A 23,255-nucleotide genomic window follows, 5' to 3' on the forward strand; every position below is an offset into this window, starting at 1 on the left:
TTAGTATAGTGGAATAGTGCAGTGTTTTTGCTAAGGGTGGCAAGTAGGAAAATTTACTGCGGTTCCCATGTCATTTTACCTGGGTTCCCAAACAAAATTACTATAGACTTTACGGGGAAACACTGCCATCTTTCTCCCTTTCTGTTACCGGGGTTCTCCAGTCTTATCAAGAACACTAATGTAGTAGCTACAAGTCTACAGGTAGGCTGACAGATATGATGTGTATGCTCTCTATTTGACATCATATATTGATATCACATGCAGTCCCAATCTGGTACTACCCCATCTAGTGGCAGCAAATGTAGAGGTTCTAGGTGAAAGCTTTCGTAATTGTTTTTATATTTGCACTTGTGTAAAATTGGTTTTAAAAAAATTTCAGAATCAGATGGTTAGTTTATTCACAACCCATCACTATAGATCAAGTAGTTTCACTATAGCCCTGGAAAAATGCGACTTTGATGAATTTTGTAAATTTGTACAGTGCTGGCTAATAAATGTTAGACTCACATGAGTCCAAAATACATTGACCATTCCAAATGGTCAATGTCATGGTCATTATATGCACAAAAAAGTGGAAATAGGCTATTTTTCTTCACCACTTTGTGCATAATATGGGTGATTTTTAAGGTCTGTGGCTGGAAATTCCAGCCAACCACAGAGACCTATGAACCATCTCTGGTTTGTGGCTTGAAATTCCAAGCAACCACAGAGACCTATGAACCAGCGATAGTTCATGGCTGGAAATACCAGCCAACATCAGACACTTATGAAATTCCAGTTAACTTTATATGGTGAAAATGAGAACAACTTTGTCAAAAACCTAACTTTTAAAGTGGGTCATTATGCCTTTGAAAAGGTCAATGTATTTTGGACGAAAATTTAAGATTAAAATAAAATAAAATAATAAATTTTAAGTGTATATGTTGTATTTGAATTTTGATCAACCTACTCTTGTGAAATGTTGGGCAGTAGTTACTGACTTCACCAATTTTAACAAGTATATTGTGTGTCTTTTCATGTATGTACCTTGAAAGATTTGTTGTTGTTTGCTGTCCACCACATTGCTGTTGTTTACACAAAGATTTCTTGTTGTTTGCTGTCCATCACATTGCTGTTGTTTACACAAAGATTTGTTGTTGTTTACACAAGCGAGAGCAATGTGATGGAGCATAAGCAAATCAATTCTTTTTTTCCTGTTGTGACGTTTATCCACACAGAGCTGATGCAACATCAGGAGTGAGACGGCAAGGTTTTAAACATCTGACACTTGCAGAAGCCAAGGTAAATTACAATTACCGTCATTATGTCTGCTTAAACATTATGTTTCAATAGTCCATGATACTGGCTTTCTTTGTTGACATGTTATTCCTGAATAGCACTCCCTTGTGGCCAAATTAAACATCTTTATCTTTATCAATTACAGGAATATGATGTAATAGAAGTTCATTCTTTCATATATGTAGCAAAATTATCATGATTATGTCTGCTTATTTAGTCCCCCAAAGGGGGAACTATTACAATGGGCTCCGCCCGTCTGTGCATCCGTTGATCCATAATGTGTGACTTCTCAGACATGCAATATATCCACTTTCTTTCAGACCTGTCACAAAGGTGATATGGTACATATCGAAAACACTGTGTACAAAAAATCAGGGAGACAGGATTGTAGTTCTATTGATTCGGGTATGGTATACCCTCTTCCATCTAAGTACATAGGATGTACATACTGATACCCTCTCCCATCTAAATACATGTAAGATGTACATACTGATACAAATTTCACCCTCTCCCATCTAAATACATGTAGGATGTACATACTGATACCCTCTCCCATCTAAATACATGTAGGATGTACATACTGATACCCTCTCCCATCTAGGTACATGTAGGATGTACATACTGATACCCTCTCCCATCTAAATACATGTAGGATGTACATACTGATACCCTCTCTCATCTAAATACATGTAAGATGTACATACTGATACAAATTTCACCCTCTCCCATCTAAATACATGTAGGATGTACATACTGATACCCTCTCCCATCTAGGTACATGTAGGATGTACATACTGATACCCTCTCCCATCTAAATACATGTAGGATGTACATACTGATACCCTCTCCCATCTAAATATATGTAGGATGTACATACTGATACCCTCTCCCATCTAAATACATGTAAGATGTACATACTGATACCCTCTCCCATCTAAGTACATGTAGGATGTACATACTGATACCCTCTCCTATCTAAATATATGTAGGATGTACATACTGATACCCTCTCCCATCTAAATACATGTAGGATGTACATACTGATACCCTCTCCCATCTAAATACATGTAAGATGTACATACTGATACCCTCTCCCATCTAAGTACATGTAGGATGTACATACTGATACCCTCTCCTATCTAAATATATGTAGGATGTACATACTGATACCCTCTCCTATCTAAATACATGTAGGACGTACATACTGATACAAATTATACCCTCTCCCATCTAAATACATGTAGGATGTACATACTGATACCCTCTCCCATCTAAATACATGTAGGATGTACATACTGATACCCTCTCCCATCTAAATATATGTAAGACGTACATACTGATACCCTCTCCCATCTAGGTACATGTAGGATGTACATACTGATACCCTCTCCTATCTAAATATATGTAGGATGTACATACTGATACCCTCTCCCATCTAAATACATGTAGGACGTACATACTGATACCCTCTCCCATCTAAATATATGTAAGACGTACATACTGATACCCTCTCCCATCTAGGTACATGTAGGACGTACATACTGACACCCTCTCCCATCTAAATACATGTAGGATGTACATACTGATACCCTCTCCCATCTAACTACATGTAGGATGTACATACTGATACCCTCTCCCATCTAGGTACATGTAGGATGTACATACTGATACCCTCTCCCATCTAAATACATGTAGGATGTACATACTGATACCCTCTCCAAACTAAATACATGTGAGGTGTACATACTGATACCCTCTCCCATCTAAATACATGTAAGATGTACATACTGACACCCTCTCCCATCTAAATACATGTAAGATGTACATACTGACACCCTCTCCCATCTAAATACATGTAGGATGTACATACTGATACCCTCTCCCATCTAAATACATGTAGGACGTACATACTGATACAAATTATACCCTCTCCCATCTAACTACATGTAGGATGTACATACTGATACCCTCTCCCATCTAAATACATGTAGGATGTACATACTGATACAAATTATACCCTCTGCCATCTAAATACATGTAAGATGTACATACTGATACCCTCTCCCATCTAAATACATGTAGGATGTACATACTGATACACTCTCCCATCTAAATACATGTAAGGTGTACATACTGATACAAATTTCACCCTCTCCCATCTAAATACATGTAGGATGTACATACTGATACCCTCTCCCATCTAGGTACATGTAGGGTGTACATACTGATACCCTCTCCCATCTAAATACATGTAGGATGTACATATTGATACCCTCTCCCATCTAAGTACATGTAGGATGTGCATACTGATACAAATTATACCCTCTCCCATCTAAATACATGTAAGATGTACATACTGATACCCTCTCCCATCTAAATACATGTAGGATGTACATACTGATACCCTCTCCCATCTAAATACATGTAGGATGTACATACTGACACCCTCTCCCATCTAAATACATGTAGGATGTACATACTGACACCCTCTCCCATCTAAATACATGTAGGATGTACATACTGATACCCTCTCCCATCTAACTACATGTAGGATGTACATACTGATACCCTCTCCCATCTAAATACATGTAGGATGTACATACTGATACCCTCTCCCATCTAAATACATGTAGGATGTACATACTGATACCCACTCCCATCTAAATACATGTAGGATGTACATACTGATACCCTCTCCCATCTAAATATATGTAGGATGTACATACTGATACCCTCTCCCATCTAAATACATGTAAGATGTACATACTGATACCCTCTCCCATCTAAGTACATGTAGGATGTACATACTGATACCCTCTCCTATCTAAATATATGTAGGATGTACATACTGATACCCTCTCCCATCTAAATATATGTAGGATGTACATACTGATACCCTCTCCCATCTAAATACATGTAGGATGTACATACTGATACCCTCTCCCATCTAAATACATGTAAGATGTACATACTGATACCCTCTCCCATCTAAGTACATGTAGGATGTACATACTGATACCCTCTCCTATCTAAATATATGTAGGATGTACATACTGATACCCTCTCCTATCTAAATACATGTAGGACGTACATACTGATACAAATTATACCCTCTCCCATCTAAATACATGTAGGATGTACATACTGATACCCTCTCCCATCTAAATACATGTAGGATGTACATACTGATACCCTCTCCCATCTAAATACATGTAGGACGTACATACTGATACCCTCTCCCATCTAAATATATGTAAGACGTACATACTGATACCCTCTCCCATCTAGGTACATGTAGGATGTACATACTGATACCCTCTCCTATCTAAATATATGTAGGATGTACATACTGATACCCTCTCCCATCTAAATACATGTAGGATGTACATACTGATACCCTCTCCCATCTAAATACATGTAGGATGTACATACTGATACCCTCTCCCATCTAAATACATGTAAGATGTACATACTGATACCCTCTCCCATCTAAATACATGTAGGACGTACATACTGATACCCTCTCCCATCTAAATATATGTAAGACGTACATACTGATACCCTCTCCCATCTAGGTACATGTAGGATGTACATACTGATACCCACTCCCATCTAAATATATGTAAGACGTACATACTGATACCCTCTCCCATCTAGGTACATGTAGGACGTACATACTGACACCCTCTCCCACCTAAATACATGTAGGATGTACATACTGATACCCTCTCCCATCTAACTACATGTAGGATGTACATACTGATACCCTCTCCCATCTAGGTACATGTAGGATGTACATACTGATACCCTCTCCCATCTAAATACATGTAGGATGTACATACTGATACCCTCTCCAAACTAAATACATGTGAGGTGTACATACTGATACCCTCTCCCATCTAAATACATGTAAGATGTACATACTGATACCCTCTCCCATCTAAATACATGTAGGATGTACATACTGATACCCTCTCCCATCTAAATATATGTAGGATGTACATACTGATACCCTCTCCCATCTAAATACATGTAAGATGTACATACTGATACCCTCTCCCATCTAAATACATGTAGGATGTACATACTGATACCCTCTCCAAACTAAATACATGTGAGGTGTACATACTGATACCCTCTCCCATCTAAATACATGTGAGATGTACAAACTGATACACTCTCCCATCTAAATACATGTAAGATGTACATACTGATACCCTCTCCCATCTAGGTACATGTAGGATGTACATACTGATACCCTCTCCCATCTAGGTACATGTAGGATGTACATACTGATACCCTCTCCCATCTAGGTACATGTAGGATGTACATACTGATACCCTCTCCCATCTAGGTACATGTAGGATGTACATACTGATACCCTCTCCCATCTAAATACATGTAAGATGTACATACTGATACCCTCTCCCATCTAAATACATGTGAGGTGTACATACAGATACCCTCTCCAAACTAAATACATGTAAGATGTACATACTGATACCCTCTCCCATCTAGGTACATGTAGGATGTACATACTGATACCCTCTCCCATCTAAATACATGTAAGATGTACATACTGATACCCTCTCCCATCTAAATACGTGTAGGATATACATACTGATACCCTCTCCCATCTAAATACATGTAAGATGTACATACTGATACCCTCTCCCATCTAAATACATGTAGGATATACATACTGATACCCTCTCCCATCTAAATACATGTAAGATGTACATACTGATACCCTCCCCCATCTAGGTACATGTAAGATGTACATACTGATACCCTCTCCAAACTAAATACATGTGAGGTGTACATACTGATACCCTCTCCCATCTAAATACATGTGAGATGTACAAACTGATACACTCTCCCATCTAAATACATGTAAGATGTACATACTGATACCCTCTCCCATCTAGGTACATGTAGGATGTACATACTGATACCCTCTCCCATCTAGGTACATGTAGGATGTACATACTGATACCCTCTCCCATCTAGGTACATGTAGGATGTACATACTGATACCCTCTCCCATCTAGGTACATGTAGGATGTACATACTGATACCCTCTCCCATCTAAATACATGTAAGATGTACATACTGATACCCTCTCCCATCTAAATACATGTGAGGTGTACATACAGATACCCTCTCCAAACTAAATACATGTAAGATGTACATACTGATACCCTCTCCCATCTAGGTACATGTAGGATGTACATACTGATACCCTCTCCCATCTAAATACATGTAAGATGTACATACTGATACCCTCTCCCATCTAAATACGTGTAGGATATACATACTGATACCCTCTCCCATCTAAATACATGTAAGATGTACATACTGATACCCTCTCCCATCTAAATACATGTAGGATATACATACTGATACCCTCTCCCATCTAAATACATGTAAGATGTACATACTGATACCCTCCCCCATCTAGGTACATGTAAGATGTACATACTGATACCCTCTCCCATCTAAATACATGTAGGATGTACATACTGATACCCTCTCCCATCTAAATACATGTAGGATGTACATACTGATACCCTCTCCCATCTAAATACATGTAGGATGTACATACTGATACCCTCTCCCATCTAGGTACATGTAGGATGTACATACTGATACCCTCTCCCATCTAGGTACATGTAGGATGTACATACTGATACACTCTCCCATCTAAATACATGTAAGATGTACATACTGATACAAATTTCAAAGCTTCTCTTCAATTAGCTGGATTATAATTTATGGACAAAACGACATGCAAAAAATTACTTGATAAAGATTTTACTAATGCAGATTCAGCACAGAAAGATTTTGAAAATCTGATGACAAATATATCAGATAGAAATCTGAACAAAATATCACCAAAACCAAACCAATTTAAAAAGAAAACAAACTCAAAACAAAAACAATGGTATGATCAAGAATGATGGTTGATTAGATGTGAATTTCAAACACATTCTAAACTCATTCAAAATCAACTAAATAATCCTTTCAGCAGGGAAATATTCTTTGAAATGAGAAAAAAAGAAAGAAGAAAGAATTCAAACAAAACAACGAACAGAAATTGAAAATTTTAGGGGCGACACGTCAGCTTTCAGGAACAAATTAAAAAATCTAAACAGTAACTCGTCCCCAGTCATGTTCTGATTTAATTGAACCTAACGAATGGTACAATACTTTATTGATCTATTAAATTCCAAGGTCTCTGAAAATTCCAAAAATAGCTCTGAGATAATTTTAAAATAAGTGAACTTGAACAAAAAATTTATATAATGCCCAAACATAACCTTGATATTCCCATATCATTTAATGAAATTAAACAAGCCATTAAAACTCTCAAAAACAATAAATCTCCAGCCGAAGATAAAATATGTAATGAAATGCTAAAATGTGGCCAAACCCAATTAATCAAGCCAATTCATTTAATATTGTATATAGTTCTAATACATTTCTCAGATCATGGAGACTTACTATCATCAATGTGCCCATACATAAATCAGGGATCAGAATCACTACCTTCTGAATACCTGGGAATTGCAAGCTCCAGTTGTCTAGATTGTCGAGTAGTTTTTCTTTGTAGTATAGATTAATTCAGTTTATATCTGTTCTTTGTTTCATTTATTGTACCTTTAATAATCCCCTAGGATATATTACATGTACTAAAAAATAAATAGATAAAAGTACACTACATGCATCACTCTTTGACAAGCTGCTTCTGAACAGCGCCCCCTAGTGGTCATCATATATATTATTTTCTCTGTTCAGTTTATGTAGTGTTACTAGTATATAAGATAACTTTAAGCTTTTTTCCATTCTAATATATCTGAGTACCAGTACTTCCAATCCAAAATTCATACTGTGGCATTGCCTCTCTCCTCTTCTCAACCAAATATAGAATAAATGATATTATTTCTTGCAGGCCAAACCTGACAATGAATACATATTCAGTGTTCGATATTCTGATAATACAGTACATAACTGGACTGTCAACCCAGCCGACTCCTCACAAATCAGTAGACAGGTTGGTCGATGATTTCTTATTTTTTTATCATAAACAATCCTAGTCTACAAACTATCACACTCTACATGAAGTCTTGTAAAGTTATTCTGTCAAAAAACAACATACAGTGTGTATTTATGTGAATGTTAGAGTAAGCTAAGTCAGGGTAATGGGTATATTTCTAATATAGTTTTTTTGTATTTTGCATTCAGAAACTGTTGAATGCCATCCAGTTACTTTCTTATGTTTGTATTTTATGTACAGAAATGGGTGCATGCCATTCAGTCATTTTCTAATGATTGCATTTTATGTAAAGAAATGGTTAAATGCCATCCAGTCAATTTCTAATTTTTGTATTTTATGTACAGAAATGGTTGAATGCCATACAGAGTCATATTGAGTACAGTAATCATTACACGGCAGCACAGTCATTTGATGAAGATAACGAAGATGCAGAAGATTTAGTGCCTTTAGGATCTATGCAAGATGCCTTGCAGGTCAGTATTGGGGGACAAGGGGGTGGTAAGGGGGCAGTTTACTTAAGGGGGAGGAGGGGAGCAGTGTAGATGTAACTCTAATGTTTGCGAGATGCATTGCGGGTGAGTAATGTAGCTAAGGAACAGTCTTTGAGGGGAGAGGGGCAGTATAGTTAAGGGATGGGGATAGGTGAGAAGTCCAGTAGTGTGTTTTTAAAGTACTACTACTACTAGTGCACAATGCATTACAGGTAATTATTGGCTTAAGGTGTTGCCTAGTTAAGGGAAGTGGGTAGTCTAGTTGTTTTTGTCCATAGTACCAGTGCAAGATTTGTGGTTTGTCTAGTTATGGGTGTATTTAGGATCCATACAAGGCAGTACATGCTAGAAAGGGAACTGAGAGGCTATATATTAAAAGAATGCCTTTATGTCACAATGGTTGTAATATAATGACATTGACAGCTACAACATATTTGTGAAAACCTTATCTGTCAATCTCTTTTTATTTGCAGACTTCACATGCTCATCAGCAGGTACTGGAGAGACAAGTGGCTGGTCTGACATCAGTACTAAACAGTCTCATTGAAGAAAAAAATGCTACAAAAATTAGTAAGTTTTTATAAAAACTATGTGAACATTGACATAAAGGCATATTCAGCTGTAGTCAATTAAACTCAAGTTTATATTTGAAACTGAATAGAGATTTTTTATCTCCCCAGTTCTGATTCTTTTACTAAAGTATCAAAAAGGGGTTACATTAAGGTATAATGAAACAAGTCTTCATAGAACACAGTCCCTCCCAAATACTTTACTTCTATGTGACTGAATGATGACATGAGTTTAAAAGAAATTTGTGGTAACAATTAAATACTAAATAGTGTCTGTGATATGCGAAAAATGGCTGGATTTTGAAATTAACCCTGAAGGTGACAGTCAAGGTCAAGGTCTCAAAAGAGCTTGTACACCTAATGTTATAGGGATAGACACTTGAATGGAGTCTCCATGTATTGAAGTAGTGGAGTTATGCAGTAAATCATGATTGTTCACTACAAATATGGCTACCATTCAGTTAAAAGTTATGTGAGCACAAAAAGTAACGCATGTATTATATATTTATCTTCTTCCGTCTTGTTCTGCATTACTTTTAAACATTATTAACATATACAAGCGACCTATCGGTCAGAATAGCTCCGCTGTTTTGTTTTTTTATTTTATTTTTTATTTTGGTGCCATGTAGAAGTGGTTCAGTTCTTCAGCTCTCCACTATGCAGTTTTGTTTTAGCGATGCAATAAAGTGGTTAGTGGTTTCATATGATGTCTCACTATAAAACACATTTTACACAGAAGTTGCTAATGTATTGTACTTTTATACCATAGTCACCATTTTATAACAAAAATCTACTGTTATGAAAAATTGCACAAAATCTCAGAAAAAAAATGACTGGGAAATGCACACAAGAAAAAGAAAAAAAAGAGGATTTTGAGGTTGGCTATAAATAATTCCAATGTCTTACAGCTTTAACCCTGGAAAATGTTAATGATGAATGAAATAAACTAGGGATCTAAAATAATTTTGAGGCAATTTGAATTTCAATTTTCTAACAAATTTACCAAGTCAACAACATTCAACTTGTACTAGTTGTAGTAGATATATATAGGGAAGAAATGTATTAATCGCCATCTTAGTTTCCGTACGGCTAATCACCATCTTAGTTCCCGTACGGCGTATGGCGACAATCCCAAGTACCCGGAAGAGAGTCATTCTCAGCCATACATTACAGTGGTAACACTCCTTCATGTTCGATTACCTTTCATAAAGAAAACACAGCGAAATGGTTGAAGTGATCTTTTTTTTATTTCTTTTCATCACAACAACAAAATCTGCGTGATCAAAAGTGTTGTAAACTAAACCAGAAAGAATTATCGGACTGGCTAAACTTCTCGATGAACTGGAGTAAGGTCCAAGTCCAAGTAATAATAGACATGAGAGTTCCTAGGCGCACACTTCGTTCATCGGAAGGATTACTTTTATCAAGACACGACACCAACACAACAACCAAAAACTATGGTTTCCGCGCCTTTTCCATCGCAGCACTGATCCTATGGAATGAACTACCTTTTAAAATCACTCCTAATTGTTCTATTGAATCTTTTAAACGCACCCTGAAAACTCATCTTTTTAAAGTTCATTATGGAGTGTAAGATTTTAAATTTTCTCTCTCCGCTTTGTATATGGCATTTTAATTTTTTTTTTTTTCCCCATATTTTTTTTTTTGCATGACGCATTGTAGTACTTTATTGTATGGCATTTTTTTTAGTATTTTATTAATCGGTACCTTTTATATGCAATTTTTTTCGTTATGTAAAGAGCACTGAGACGTAGTGTAGTGCGCTTTTTAAGAAATTAAATAATAATAATAAAGTAAGCCCCGATAGTACGTGAGAAAATCGTCTCAAACTAACGATACAACTTTCAAAATATAACTTGACATGTCTTCATTTGTTAGAGTTATACAATTCAAGACGGGTTTTCACTCGAAAACAACAATTCTGCGAATAATGACACTCTGAACGCAGCGATTTCTCGGACGACGTTACCACTGCACTGTAACGTATGGCTGACAACGACTTGCTTCCGGGTTAGTCCCTCGTGCATCCGGGTACTTGGGATTGTCATGCATTACCACATCGGCAATTTTGATGCTGTAATTTTGCCACCAATATTGATCGTACAAAAACAAAACTCCATAAATGAACCACAAAGTACTTTCCCTTTCAAAATGTGGTAATTTTAGAAAGAGTATTATCGTTTTTATTGACGACTGACTCTGTCAAAAATCGTTCCATACACTTCAGTTCAGGCATGCACAACTTCTCACTTGATCATGAGGTGCGTATACTGGAATGAACCATTCTGTAGGAGGGTGCAAAATTTGGATTTGAAGTTTACAACCCTGTTTTGAACAAACACTTGTCATTTGGGCGCACAATGCGTAGAATTATGACTATAGCACATATTACATTGCTTGTTTGACGTCAATAGTGTCTTTTGAAAAGTGGCAGTTTACTTAAAGTCTCGTGGACTGATTTCCAATATTGCGTCGGCCATAATACTCATTAACATATTCATTTTTTCTTTAAATTACAAAAAAAAAATCATATAAAATAGAAAAGAAGATGTGCTGACTTGAAATTAACAAATCTGAGTAAGCTGCCCCCTGCGCATCAACACACCAGATATCAAAGCAATCTGACAAGAAGTACATAAGGAGATGATGAAAATGTCATTTTATAAAAAAAATCATAAAAAATTGAAAATGGCACAAATCAACTTGGCATGAACAAATCTGAATAGCCTCCCCCCAGGGAACATGCACACCAAATATTTAAGAATTCTGACTGTCACTTTCGGAGAAGATGATGAAAGTATAAAAGTTTGACGGACACCTGTGATTCACTCTACTCTCTATACTTTATACAACCTATACCTAAAGCTACGCTTTCAGCTTTCGCTGACAGCGGAGCTAAAAAGAAATTCACCACACATGAATGTTACAGACTCTGCAATATGCAAGAATTATCTTGATTTGATAAATGACCCAGAAGGTCAAGGTTAATGTCAAAGGTCAATGTCTTACAAGAAAGTTTGCATGTGATTATATGGGGTTAGTTAGACACTTCAATGGAGTCTCTATGTATTAAACTTTTGGGTTATGCTGTAATATATTGACATGTTATACCAAATATGACCAGCATTCAGTAAAAGGTGATATGACACTAAAAGTTAACCTTGACTCTCTTATATTACCTGTCGACATGATTTAAAACAAAATGGCAAAAATGAATATGACAAAAAGTCTGTGATCCCAGCTGTATAAGTGGAATTCTGGTAGGATAGAGTTTGTTATTTGAAGGATTAGTAATGCAGTGTGCTTATACAGGCAACAGTGGATATATTCTTGGCAAGCAAAGCTTTTCATGCCAACTCAGCCATGTGATGATGTTGTATTTCAGGTGGTTATTCCATATTAAATGTAAAACCAAAATTACTACAAATTATGGATTGTTCAAGAGAAATGATGAACTCCATGTCACATTGTCTGACCCTGATGACCCAACAAGAAGAGGTAAGGGATATATTAAACTATGTACTCATCCTTATATGATTGTTATGTCAGTGTTTATCATGATGTTATATATAAGCCACATACTGCCTTGTATATACTCTACAGAATGCCAAGTATATACTCTACAGAATGCCAAGTATATAAGCCATAGCATGTCGGGTATATAAGCAATGTAATGCCAGGTATATAATTCCATACTGCCTGGTATATACTCTACAGAATGCCAGGTATATAAACTACAAAATGCCAGGTGTATAAGCTACAGAATGCCAGGTATATAACCCATAGAATGCCAGGTTTATAAGCCATAGAATGCCAGGTGTATAACCCACAACCTGCCTGGTGTATAAGCTACAGAATGCCAGGTATATAATTTATCAACTACCGAAGTACCTGGTATATAAGCCATATACCGTAATGCCAGTTATATAAGCCATAGAAAGCCAGGTATATAAGCTACAGAATGCCAAGTATATAAGCTACATACTGCCTAGTGTATAAGCTACAGGATGCCCGGTCTACAGAATATGCCAGGTATGTAAGCTACAGAATGCCAGGTACCGGTATGTAAGCTACAGAATACCTGGTATGTAAGCTACAGAATGGCAGGTATATATATGTAAGCTACAGAATGCCATGCACATAAGCCATAGAAGACTAGGTATATAAGCCACATACTGACTGGTGTATAAGCTACAGAATGCCAGGTATATATATGCTACATACTGCCTAGTGTATTCGTTACAGGATGCCAGATCTACAGAATGCCATGTATATAAGCTACATAAGGCTAAGCCATAGAATGCCAAGTATATATAGCAGCCAATAGGTATATAAGCCACATAATGCCAGGTATATAAGTCATAGAGCACCAGGTTTATAAGTCATAGAATGCCAGGTATGTAAGTCACATAATGCCAGGTATGTAAGCCACATAATGCCAGGTATATAAGCCACATAATGCTAGGTGTATAAGCCACATAATACCAGGTGTATAACTATAAGCCACATAATGCCAGGTACATAAACCACATAATGCCAGGTATATAAGCCAAAGAATGCCAGGTGTATAAGCCATAGAATGCCAGGTTTATAAGTCATAGAATGCCAGGTATGTAAGCCACATAATGCCAGGTATATAAGCCACATAATGCCAGGTGTGTTAGCCACATAATGCCAGGTTTATAAGTCATAGAATGCCAGGTATATAAGCCACATAATGCCAGGTATATAAGCCACATAATGCCAGGTGTGTAAGCCACATAATGCCAGGTTTATAAGTCATAGAATGCCAGGTATATAAGTCATAGAATGCCAGGTTTATAAGCCACATAATACCAGGTATATAAGCCTCATAATGCCAGGTATGTAAGCCATAGAATGCCAGGTGTATAAGCCACATAATGCCAGGTATGTAAGCCACATAATGCCAGGTTTATAAGTCATAGAATGCCATGTATATAAATCATAGAATGCCAGGTTTATAAGCCTCATAATGCCAGGTATATAAGCCATATAATGTCAGGTATATAAACTACAGAATGGCAAGTATATAAGCAACAGAATGGCTGGTATATCGGTTGGTACAAAACATAGGTACAGGTCAGGTCAGGTATCAACTGAATTTAATTTTTAGGTTCACATTCAGATACAAAGATGTGAAATCCATCAATATGTTTGTTGTAGATTTTCAATCAGTTATCGTCTGGTTATTTTTCTCGGCAATTTGCCATCAGTTATATTTTTTTCAAAATTGCCACAAAATCAATATTCTCTCCTGTCTAGGAATCACAGTTTTCACATCTATTTCATATTCATTCTTGTACGTACTGGATGTGTTCAAGAGCAAAAAAAACATGTTGCAATTGCTTGGCCAGGGAATACAGGACATCTACATGTACTTTTAAAATGTTGCATGTGACAAACAAAAAAGGTGTCAGACATACATATCAGCAAATCGTCGCATTTCACACAGTTTCAGTATTAATTGATAACACAGGATGATTTGCACAACTAAAATATACCATTGCAATATGTTCAGGACAAGAATGTATGAAAATGGCTTGGCTCAATGAAGTGACAATTGCTCATTCAAGAACAACACATCTTGGGAAGTCTGAGGGTGACCTGTCTGTTGAACGTAGCCTTATTGTCTTGCCAAACTTTGTTTGAAGCAGATTTATTATAGTGTTCACATTCAAGCCTGAGCCCTCACGTGAATGATTGAATGATGACTGTCTGTCTGATGATTGTAGTAAAAACTGCTGTGGGATAAATGTTTTTGACACATACTAATAGCTATTCACTGATTATCTCCAATTCGAGACTGTTGGTATAATCATATGTCTACATTTCTTCTACTTGTGTGTTTTTTGTTGATGCATGCTTTTGACGTGCAAGGAATATTAATTTCAACATGATCCTGGAGCCAACTTCACATACATGATTTATTGCAAGCTCCTACACATCGATATCCCATAATCGTGGAAAGTTGGAGCGTAAGTTGTGGAGGTCAACTTTTTTACGGTAGTGCCGTGTCGGAGCTTGGCTGTGTTGTACACATATCCAGAATGTATCAAAACTATGCCAAAACAGGATGCACGCCGCGCCAACTTCATTTGAAACGTCAGCTTTTGTCATCACAGCATACCAAGATGAGTTTTAAAGAGGCCATGTGGATGAGGATTGGGTATTTATTTTGAATTTGTAATTTACAGAACAATTTTATCATGGCTTCCTTCTTGAAAAAGATCAATATGAAACAATATATACCAGGTCCTTGTTTGTAACTCAATAAATTGCAAAAGCAGAAAATGTGTAAAATCTTTGTTATTGTACATACAATAACAAACTTTTTACACATCTTTTAGCTGTTTGCAATGTAATGAGTTGCAAACAAAGACTTTGTCAATGTTGTTTCATGTTGATTTTTCAAGTAGGAACGATAAAATTTTTACATTAATCAAAAATCCTAAATAAATACCCAATCCTCATCCATATTGCAACTTACAATATTTTATTACATTTTGGAATTAGCATTTATAAAAAAGGTGAGATTTACCATGAAAACCTATAAATATTGCAAACAAAAACAGATGACGGATCATTGGATCCGAATGTGAATCCAAAAATAACATCATGTTGATACCTGACCTGACCTGACCTGCCCTGCATTTTGTACTGACCACTGGTATATAAGCCAAAGAATGCCAGGTGTGTAAGCCACAGAATGCCAGGTGTATAGCCACAGAATGCCAAGCATATAAGCCACAGAATGCCAGGTATATAAGCCACAGAAAGGTGTATAAGCCAAAGAATGCCAGGTGTAATAGCTACAGAATGCCAGGTGTATAAGCCACAGACTGCCAAGTATATAAGCCACAGAATGCCAGGTATATAAGCCACAGAATGCCAGGTGTATAGCCACAGAATGCCAGGTATATAAGCTACAGAATGCCAGGTGTATAAGCTACAGAATGCCAGGTGTATAAGCCACAGAATGCCAAGTATATAAGCCACAGAATGCCAAGTATATAAGCTACAGAATGCCAGGTGTATAGCCACAGAATGCCAGGTGTATAAGCCACAGAATGCCAGGTGTATAGCCACAGAATGCCAGGTGTATAAGCCACAGAATGCCAGGTGTATAGCCACAGAATGCCAGGTGTATAAGCCACAGAATGCCAGGTGTATAGCCACAGAATGCCAGGTATATAAACTGGTTAGATATGCCACAGAATGCCAGATTCATAAGCTATAAACTGTATAATGCTCATTGTACAATACTTATTACATTTAATATTTCTACATTGTTAGCCACATAAGCAAGGTATTTATTATTGAGGTAATGAATGACAGGTACGTATGCCAAAGAACATGATATGGTAATATTTTCAAATTGCTAGCTATGTAACTTATGCAAAACCACAAAACTTCTGTTGTGCAGTATACTTATGGTATTATTCCAAGATTGTTCACAATATATGCCACAGGTATGTACACTTCATTTATGTTACACAGTAAACTAATATGTGTGCTTGTAAACATCTATAACACACAGAATGGGGAATATTTTCAAGTCACCCTTTGTGACAAGGAAATAACATGCATGGGTTATTAATTAAGGATCAGACATCATTGAAACACAAACATTTTTCTGTGGATTACTGTAGATTCTTCACAAACAATATATATTTTCTGGTAAATTGACTTTTAAGAGTCAAACTTTTCTTTTTCTTTTTCTTCATGTTTTTGTCAATTATTGGTGACATTTTTTAAAATGATGATATTGCATATTGCTCTGAGACTATAGATTTGTCAAAGTTTAGAACATTGTGTGCAGTGCTCCCAAAATGTTCTTTGCTATAAATTATGTATTCATTTATTCATATACCTTGCCTGACCTACAACTTTCACTCATGCCTGTGTCATCAACGCTGGCATAGTGCGATGACCTAAAACTTTACACGTCACGTCGTAAGAGGTAATTTGCATAGAAAGGCCCTTTAAGTTAGTTGTAAGAAATGTTAATTTGACAAATAATTTCGGATGAATTCAGAACAATTTTAACAACCAGCAACACATATATGTGTTACGTGCCATTCTTTTGATGTAGAAATGTAATAAATACTATAGTGCACTAAAAAAATGACACGAGAGTGAGAATCCTCGAGTGATTTTTCGTGTTTTTTTAAAATTCCAAATTGAGCACGAACCAGTGTGTTTGCCGGAAGTACTGGTATATTTAGCGACTTAGGAGGTCAACTTGATCCGTAATCAATCATCGCCGCCTGTCCTATCCTCTTTACCGACTTGCTCATCTCGGAAAATACTGGAAAATACGGATTTAGCTTTGAAAACTTCAACAACGTCGAAGCAAAGCAGACATAGTTTGTTCGACATTGATCAGAATCCAGTCTCAAAAAGGTATTTTTCATTCTCATTTTCCACCCAGTTATCATGAGTCATTGCGAATCGACTACGGTAAAGAGCGTGAACCAAGTTCACTTTCTAGTTCTGAGTAGTCATTACTTGTCAGCACACAACCGTAACGTGATACAAATCGTCGTTGACTCGTGGTTCTACGTTCATACATAGTAACTGATTGCCGACGTGGTACGTTCGCTTGCTGCGTCCAATAGCTGTATTTTATTATTTGGTGGTGTTATGAATGAATATTACACAGCTTCAATTCCACTGCGTTGTCCTGCATTGTGTCGATGACGACAACAATTCCGATGTCCAAACACACTGCAGTGTAGCGGAGTCTCTAGTATTACCAATACAGGTAAACGCGAATTATGTCGACGTGGGGATTTATTTACACGTTGTAATGAACCATTCATCCGGATTTATTCCAATAAATTACAACCCCTTTAAGGGCCTTGGGGAATTATGGACCTTCCCAACGAGGTATTACACACTAGTCTATGGTGACTAGTACAATTTCAATATAGAAATTCCAGTAAAAATAGAGTATTTGATATTAAGATAGATTAGATAAGATATAGCTGTATTACAATATAGAAAATTGACAAGTCTATTTGGGTACATAACTGTAATAATTTAAACAACACTGCAACGAAATAGGCTAATGGAGTAATGTTATAAGTATATAACAATATTCTTGATTAAATATTATTAACTGCGTTTAGATATTGTTTGAACCTGCTCCAAAGGGAAGTCTAAATTTTCATGAATATTCATAATAATGTATAATACATTTAAGATTTCATAGTTCACTATATGGCAAAGCCTGCTATTGTATTGTAAATGCATACCATAACTGTAGAACTTTAATAGTTCATTTTCATGTGGAAATTTTTTTTTCATGTTGAATTTATATTTGCTGGTTATGAGTGGTAGTGTTTCTAATCATATGATTCCATTTGACATTCAAGGCAGTGCATGATAAATCTGTCAATGGAATGAATGACAATACACTTTTTGAGTAAAATTTCAACCCCTATTGAAATAAATATGTTCATACTACATGTATGTGTCATACATGCACTGATGATTCTAAAGTCATTTATGCTGGTACCTAGACTGTCGACAGTCGCTCGCGCCTTTTTTTCCTCCGTTTTATCTAAACTCTGATCCGGTGCAACACTAGTCTAATCGCAAACTGATATCGAGGGCCGAAGACCCGAGCGACTGTTGTCCCTTGCCGCATCTCCCTTGCTATTACTTATTCATGATGTGATGTCATTTAATGGGGCGTTTCTCTATATATCGTATGATTTGCATACAGTTCAATGTAAGGTCACTCAACATTCAACACACGTAAACTACAGCAGAAACTTGTCTTCGTAAATGCATTTTAAGATTAATAAATGACGTCGTTGACGACCTCGACGCCTGATACACTGTCATGCTCACTAGTCTATTGCCTTTTGTTTAGCAGCTAGCTGTTACAGTGGTAATGGTAGCGAGAGAGTGCTACGGAAGTCGGTGTACCAACTCCGACCGACACTCCACTCAAGCAATAGATATTTTGGACACCCTTTTTACCTTCCCTCGTTTGCAGCTAGCATATTATATAGTAATAAAATTCGTGTATAAAATGTGTGATAGTGAGGCGTAGATAATATTCAAATGTGCAAATGGTAGACGTTCTACCTGAAACAAAAGCAGAAAAGTGCCTCCATATTTACCACGGCACGGAGATCGTGCTCCGATCCGACATGTCTTCAACTAGTGCCTCCTCAGAGTACTGAGTCTATATACATCTATACCTAAAGCTATTGCACCCCATTATTTCAGATTCCGATTGAGGAGTCAATTTACGTAATTTACGTAATCTTTATCACGATGCTATGTGATATGACAGTTTGTTGTGCCTTTTCCTTGATGTTTTCTTTTTATGTGATTTTTGTTGTTGATGTCGGGGGTGGGGGGGGTGGGGGGGGGGGTGGTGAAACTTTGGGTCGGCCAGATCATGAAAAACAGAAGAAGAAAAAATAGGGTGACCCCAATAAATTGAAGTACGTCAGACAACAATTTATTAGCATTTCATGGTCATCTGATTTGTTAAATTTTACAGTTGAAGAAAGATCAGTACAGGCAATCACGAGTAAAAATACCCAATACCATACCAAACTTCAGACTCCTTTACTTAGTTGAAGTTTTTGCTACACTGAACATTTTATTGTTACATATTCACACAATGCGAATCTCGTTGTATTCAAAATTGAATTTGAAACCATTTTCAAAAGAAATGCGATACTATTACTGTATGATACAAAATAGAGACAATATAAACTCGTAGTTTATATATTTCCAGGTAGTTTGTATTTTACAAATACTGTGTTGTAAATTAGAACAATGCTAATTAATGGATAATCGTAGGGCAACTCTTCTTTCGACATATGGCACACTTCCTACTTTATTGGCCATTGAAAATATCATTGAAATTTTATGACAGTCAACGCCACGATCGTACGAACAGGGGCTACAGCCGTGACACAGACAGTTATCAGCACTTCATAGCAATGGATCGCGTACACCAAGGGTGGTTGTGTATATAAATGGATGTGAAATGATGGTAAAACCACAGACAAGTTGTCTGTGGTACAAAGTACTAACATGTTATAAACTGTGCAGTCAGAGTCCTTAGAACAGTACGTCAGTCTGAACTTGCTGTCATGATGAGTTTTAAAGATGTCAATTATCGTCATCGAAGATCAGAGAGAGGCGGTCGAGGCGTTGTTTGGCGTAACTTTTCTGACGTCTGACCGAAAGTAATTTCGAGAAATGTACCTCAGATTTCCATTCTTATTGAAGATGCATGCTGTAATTACATACGTCATATATTCATAATGACTAGGTCACATTATGGTAGGTAGATATGTCAATGGTCGGAACACGTGCATAACTGCAGTTTAGCAGGAGCCATCGCTAAGTTGTTACCACTTCCCAATTTGTTTAGCAAAATTACCACAAATAAAAGGGCCTTCGCCGTTTATATATGGGATTATATTAGCGCTATCATTGTATCAATGGGGATACTACTAGGACAATGGTGTTGCAGACGTTGTTAGCTGTATCGAGAACGATCGGAGCGACTTCATAGCCCGGGCTTCATAGGCTATGGACTTGCCACAGCTGTATCGAGAACGATCGGAGCGAATTTATAGCCCGGGCTTCATAGGCTATGGACTTGCCACTTCCTGTCAGTACACTAACGAAAACATCTTTCCCAGAGACATAGGCATCTATAATTATTCTCTGAAAGTCTTTCAAGTGTGAGTATCCAAGTTTCTCCAATACGTCTCAATATGTTGACTTGCTTGGTGACTACACTGATTGACAAGCCTTATGAACTATGACCTAAATGTCGAATAGTCTACAAACTGAATGTCCATATTGTTATCCCATGAGGGCGCGGCAAGGGACAACAGTCGCTCGGGCCTTTGGCCCTCGACCATTTGGGCCTTCGGCCCTCAATATCAGTTTGCGATTATACTAGTGTTGCGCCGGATCGGAGTTTAGATAAAACGTAGGAAAAAAAGGCACGAGCGACTGTCGACAGTCTACCTGGTACCTGTCTTGAATGGCCATTCATGTTAATTCATTTTGTTGCTTGTAAATAGTCAAAAGTTGACAAATGAAAATATACAATGTATGTACAGGAATTTATTTTTAAGGTTTACAGTTTATTCATTTTGTAATCATGTTACCAACATTTTAACAATCATAAAGAAAATTGTAATTGATGTACTAATTAGTGTATTATATACTAGTAAATATGAATTATAAATACATAACTATTATCATTTTAACAAGTACATGAATAATTACATACTGAGTACTTTTGACACATGTAGAGACCCCTATTCACTCAACATACATGTAACATGTGAATTAATCAGGTGTAGGGGAGATCTCTTATTTGCAGTTGTGTGGTGCAACATGTATGATGACGTGGTCTGAAATGTGTTAAAATACCAGCAAATCTAAATATGAATGATGTACATGAGATGAATTTATAATTATTACACAAAACAGTGCTTGTGGATAGTAATTCTATCATAAACATACCTATGCTATATACTGGCATCTGAATGTTGGAGTTATATACAGTAGCAACAGTTTTTAAATGTAACTTTATCCAGCACATTATCAAAAATGAGGTACACGAATATATATTTCACAAGCGATATGTCAGGATGAACACAGGCGATCAATAGTTTATACATGTGAAACAATATTGAACAATATTTGACATGCACAGATTAATAAATAATACTTGAATATCGTTCAGAGTCATTGTTGTTGCTGGAATTGGACTCACTTCCACAAATCAGATGATCCTTCTGTTTGAGTCATCACCACGTCAGTACGGTTCAAACTGGTGGTGTAAATGTAGGTAGCACATGTTTTTTGGAACCAGCAGCTAGCTCTTTATAAAAACCACTCTCATGTGAACAGCTGATTTTAATAGCATACTACATTTTGTACATAACTAGTCTCTAGTGCCATTGATGTTAAATTTATTACATTCTTGCAATATTTTGTGAATTATGTCTTTGCAAAAAAATGGCCCCAAGATTGATTATGGATGTCCCCAGATCTGCTCCTTCTGGACCACTTTTTAGTCCCCGCGGACGAAGTCCGGAACGGGGACTTATGGATTGGGTTCCGTCTGTCCGTCCGTCCGTCCGTCCGTCCGTCCGCAGCCGTTTCTTGGAGATGCCTGTACCGATTTTTTTTCAAACTTGGTACAGGGGCAACATGCTATGGCATACATATGCACGTCAATTTGTTTTATGATACGATCCAATATGGCCGCCTAGCAGCCATTTTGTTTGTGAATTTTCCCTGTCTAAAGCCATAACTCAGACATGCTTGAACAAATCTCATTCAGAGTTGGTATTAGGACAGTGTTCTATGGCATATATGTGCATATTCATTGTTGTCATGATACGATCCAATATGGCCGCCTGGCAGCCATTTTGTTTGTGAATTTTCATGTCCAAAGCCATAACTTAGACATGCTTGAACAGATCTCATTCAAAGTTGGTATTAGGACAGTGTTCTATGACATACATGTGCATATCCATTTTCATTGTGATACGATCCAATATGGCTGCCTGGCAGCCATTTTGTTTGCAAATTTTCCATGTCCAAAGCCATAACTCAGACATGCTTGAACAGATCTCATTCAAAGTTGGTATTAGGACAGTGTTCTATGACATACATGTGCATATCCATTTTCATTGTGATACGATCCAATATGGCTGCCTGGCAGCCATTTTGTTTGCAAATTTTCCATGTCCAAAGCCATAACTCAGACATGCTTGAACAGATCTCATTCGAAGTTGGTATTAGGACAGTGTT

General features: G+C 36.9%; 1 protein-coding gene across 1 annotated transcript in view; it reads left to right on the forward strand.

Annotated features, from left to right (window-relative positions):
- The window catches only part of LOC144444851 (oxysterol-binding protein-related protein 1-like), an 83,180-nt gene that overhangs the window by 14,883 nt on the left and 45,042 nt on the right, over nucleotides 1-23,255 (forward strand). The window contains exons 7-11 of the mRNA XM_078134402.1: nucleotides 1,218-1,281; nucleotides 8,231-8,332; nucleotides 8,680-8,808; nucleotides 9,300-9,396; nucleotides 12,802-12,914. Coding sequence (XP_077990528.1) covers nucleotides 1,218-1,281; nucleotides 8,231-8,332; nucleotides 8,680-8,808; nucleotides 9,300-9,396; nucleotides 12,802-12,914 — 505 coding nt within the window. The remainder of the gene's footprint in view (nucleotides 1-1,217; nucleotides 1,282-8,230; nucleotides 8,333-8,679; nucleotides 8,809-9,299; nucleotides 9,397-12,801; nucleotides 12,915-23,255) is intronic.

The sequence above is a fragment of the Glandiceps talaboti genome, chromosome 13, assembly GCF_964340395.1.
Source record: "Glandiceps talaboti chromosome 13, keGlaTala1.1, whole genome shotgun sequence".
NCBI lineage: Eukaryota > Metazoa > Hemichordata > Enteropneusta > Spengelidae > Glandiceps > Glandiceps talaboti.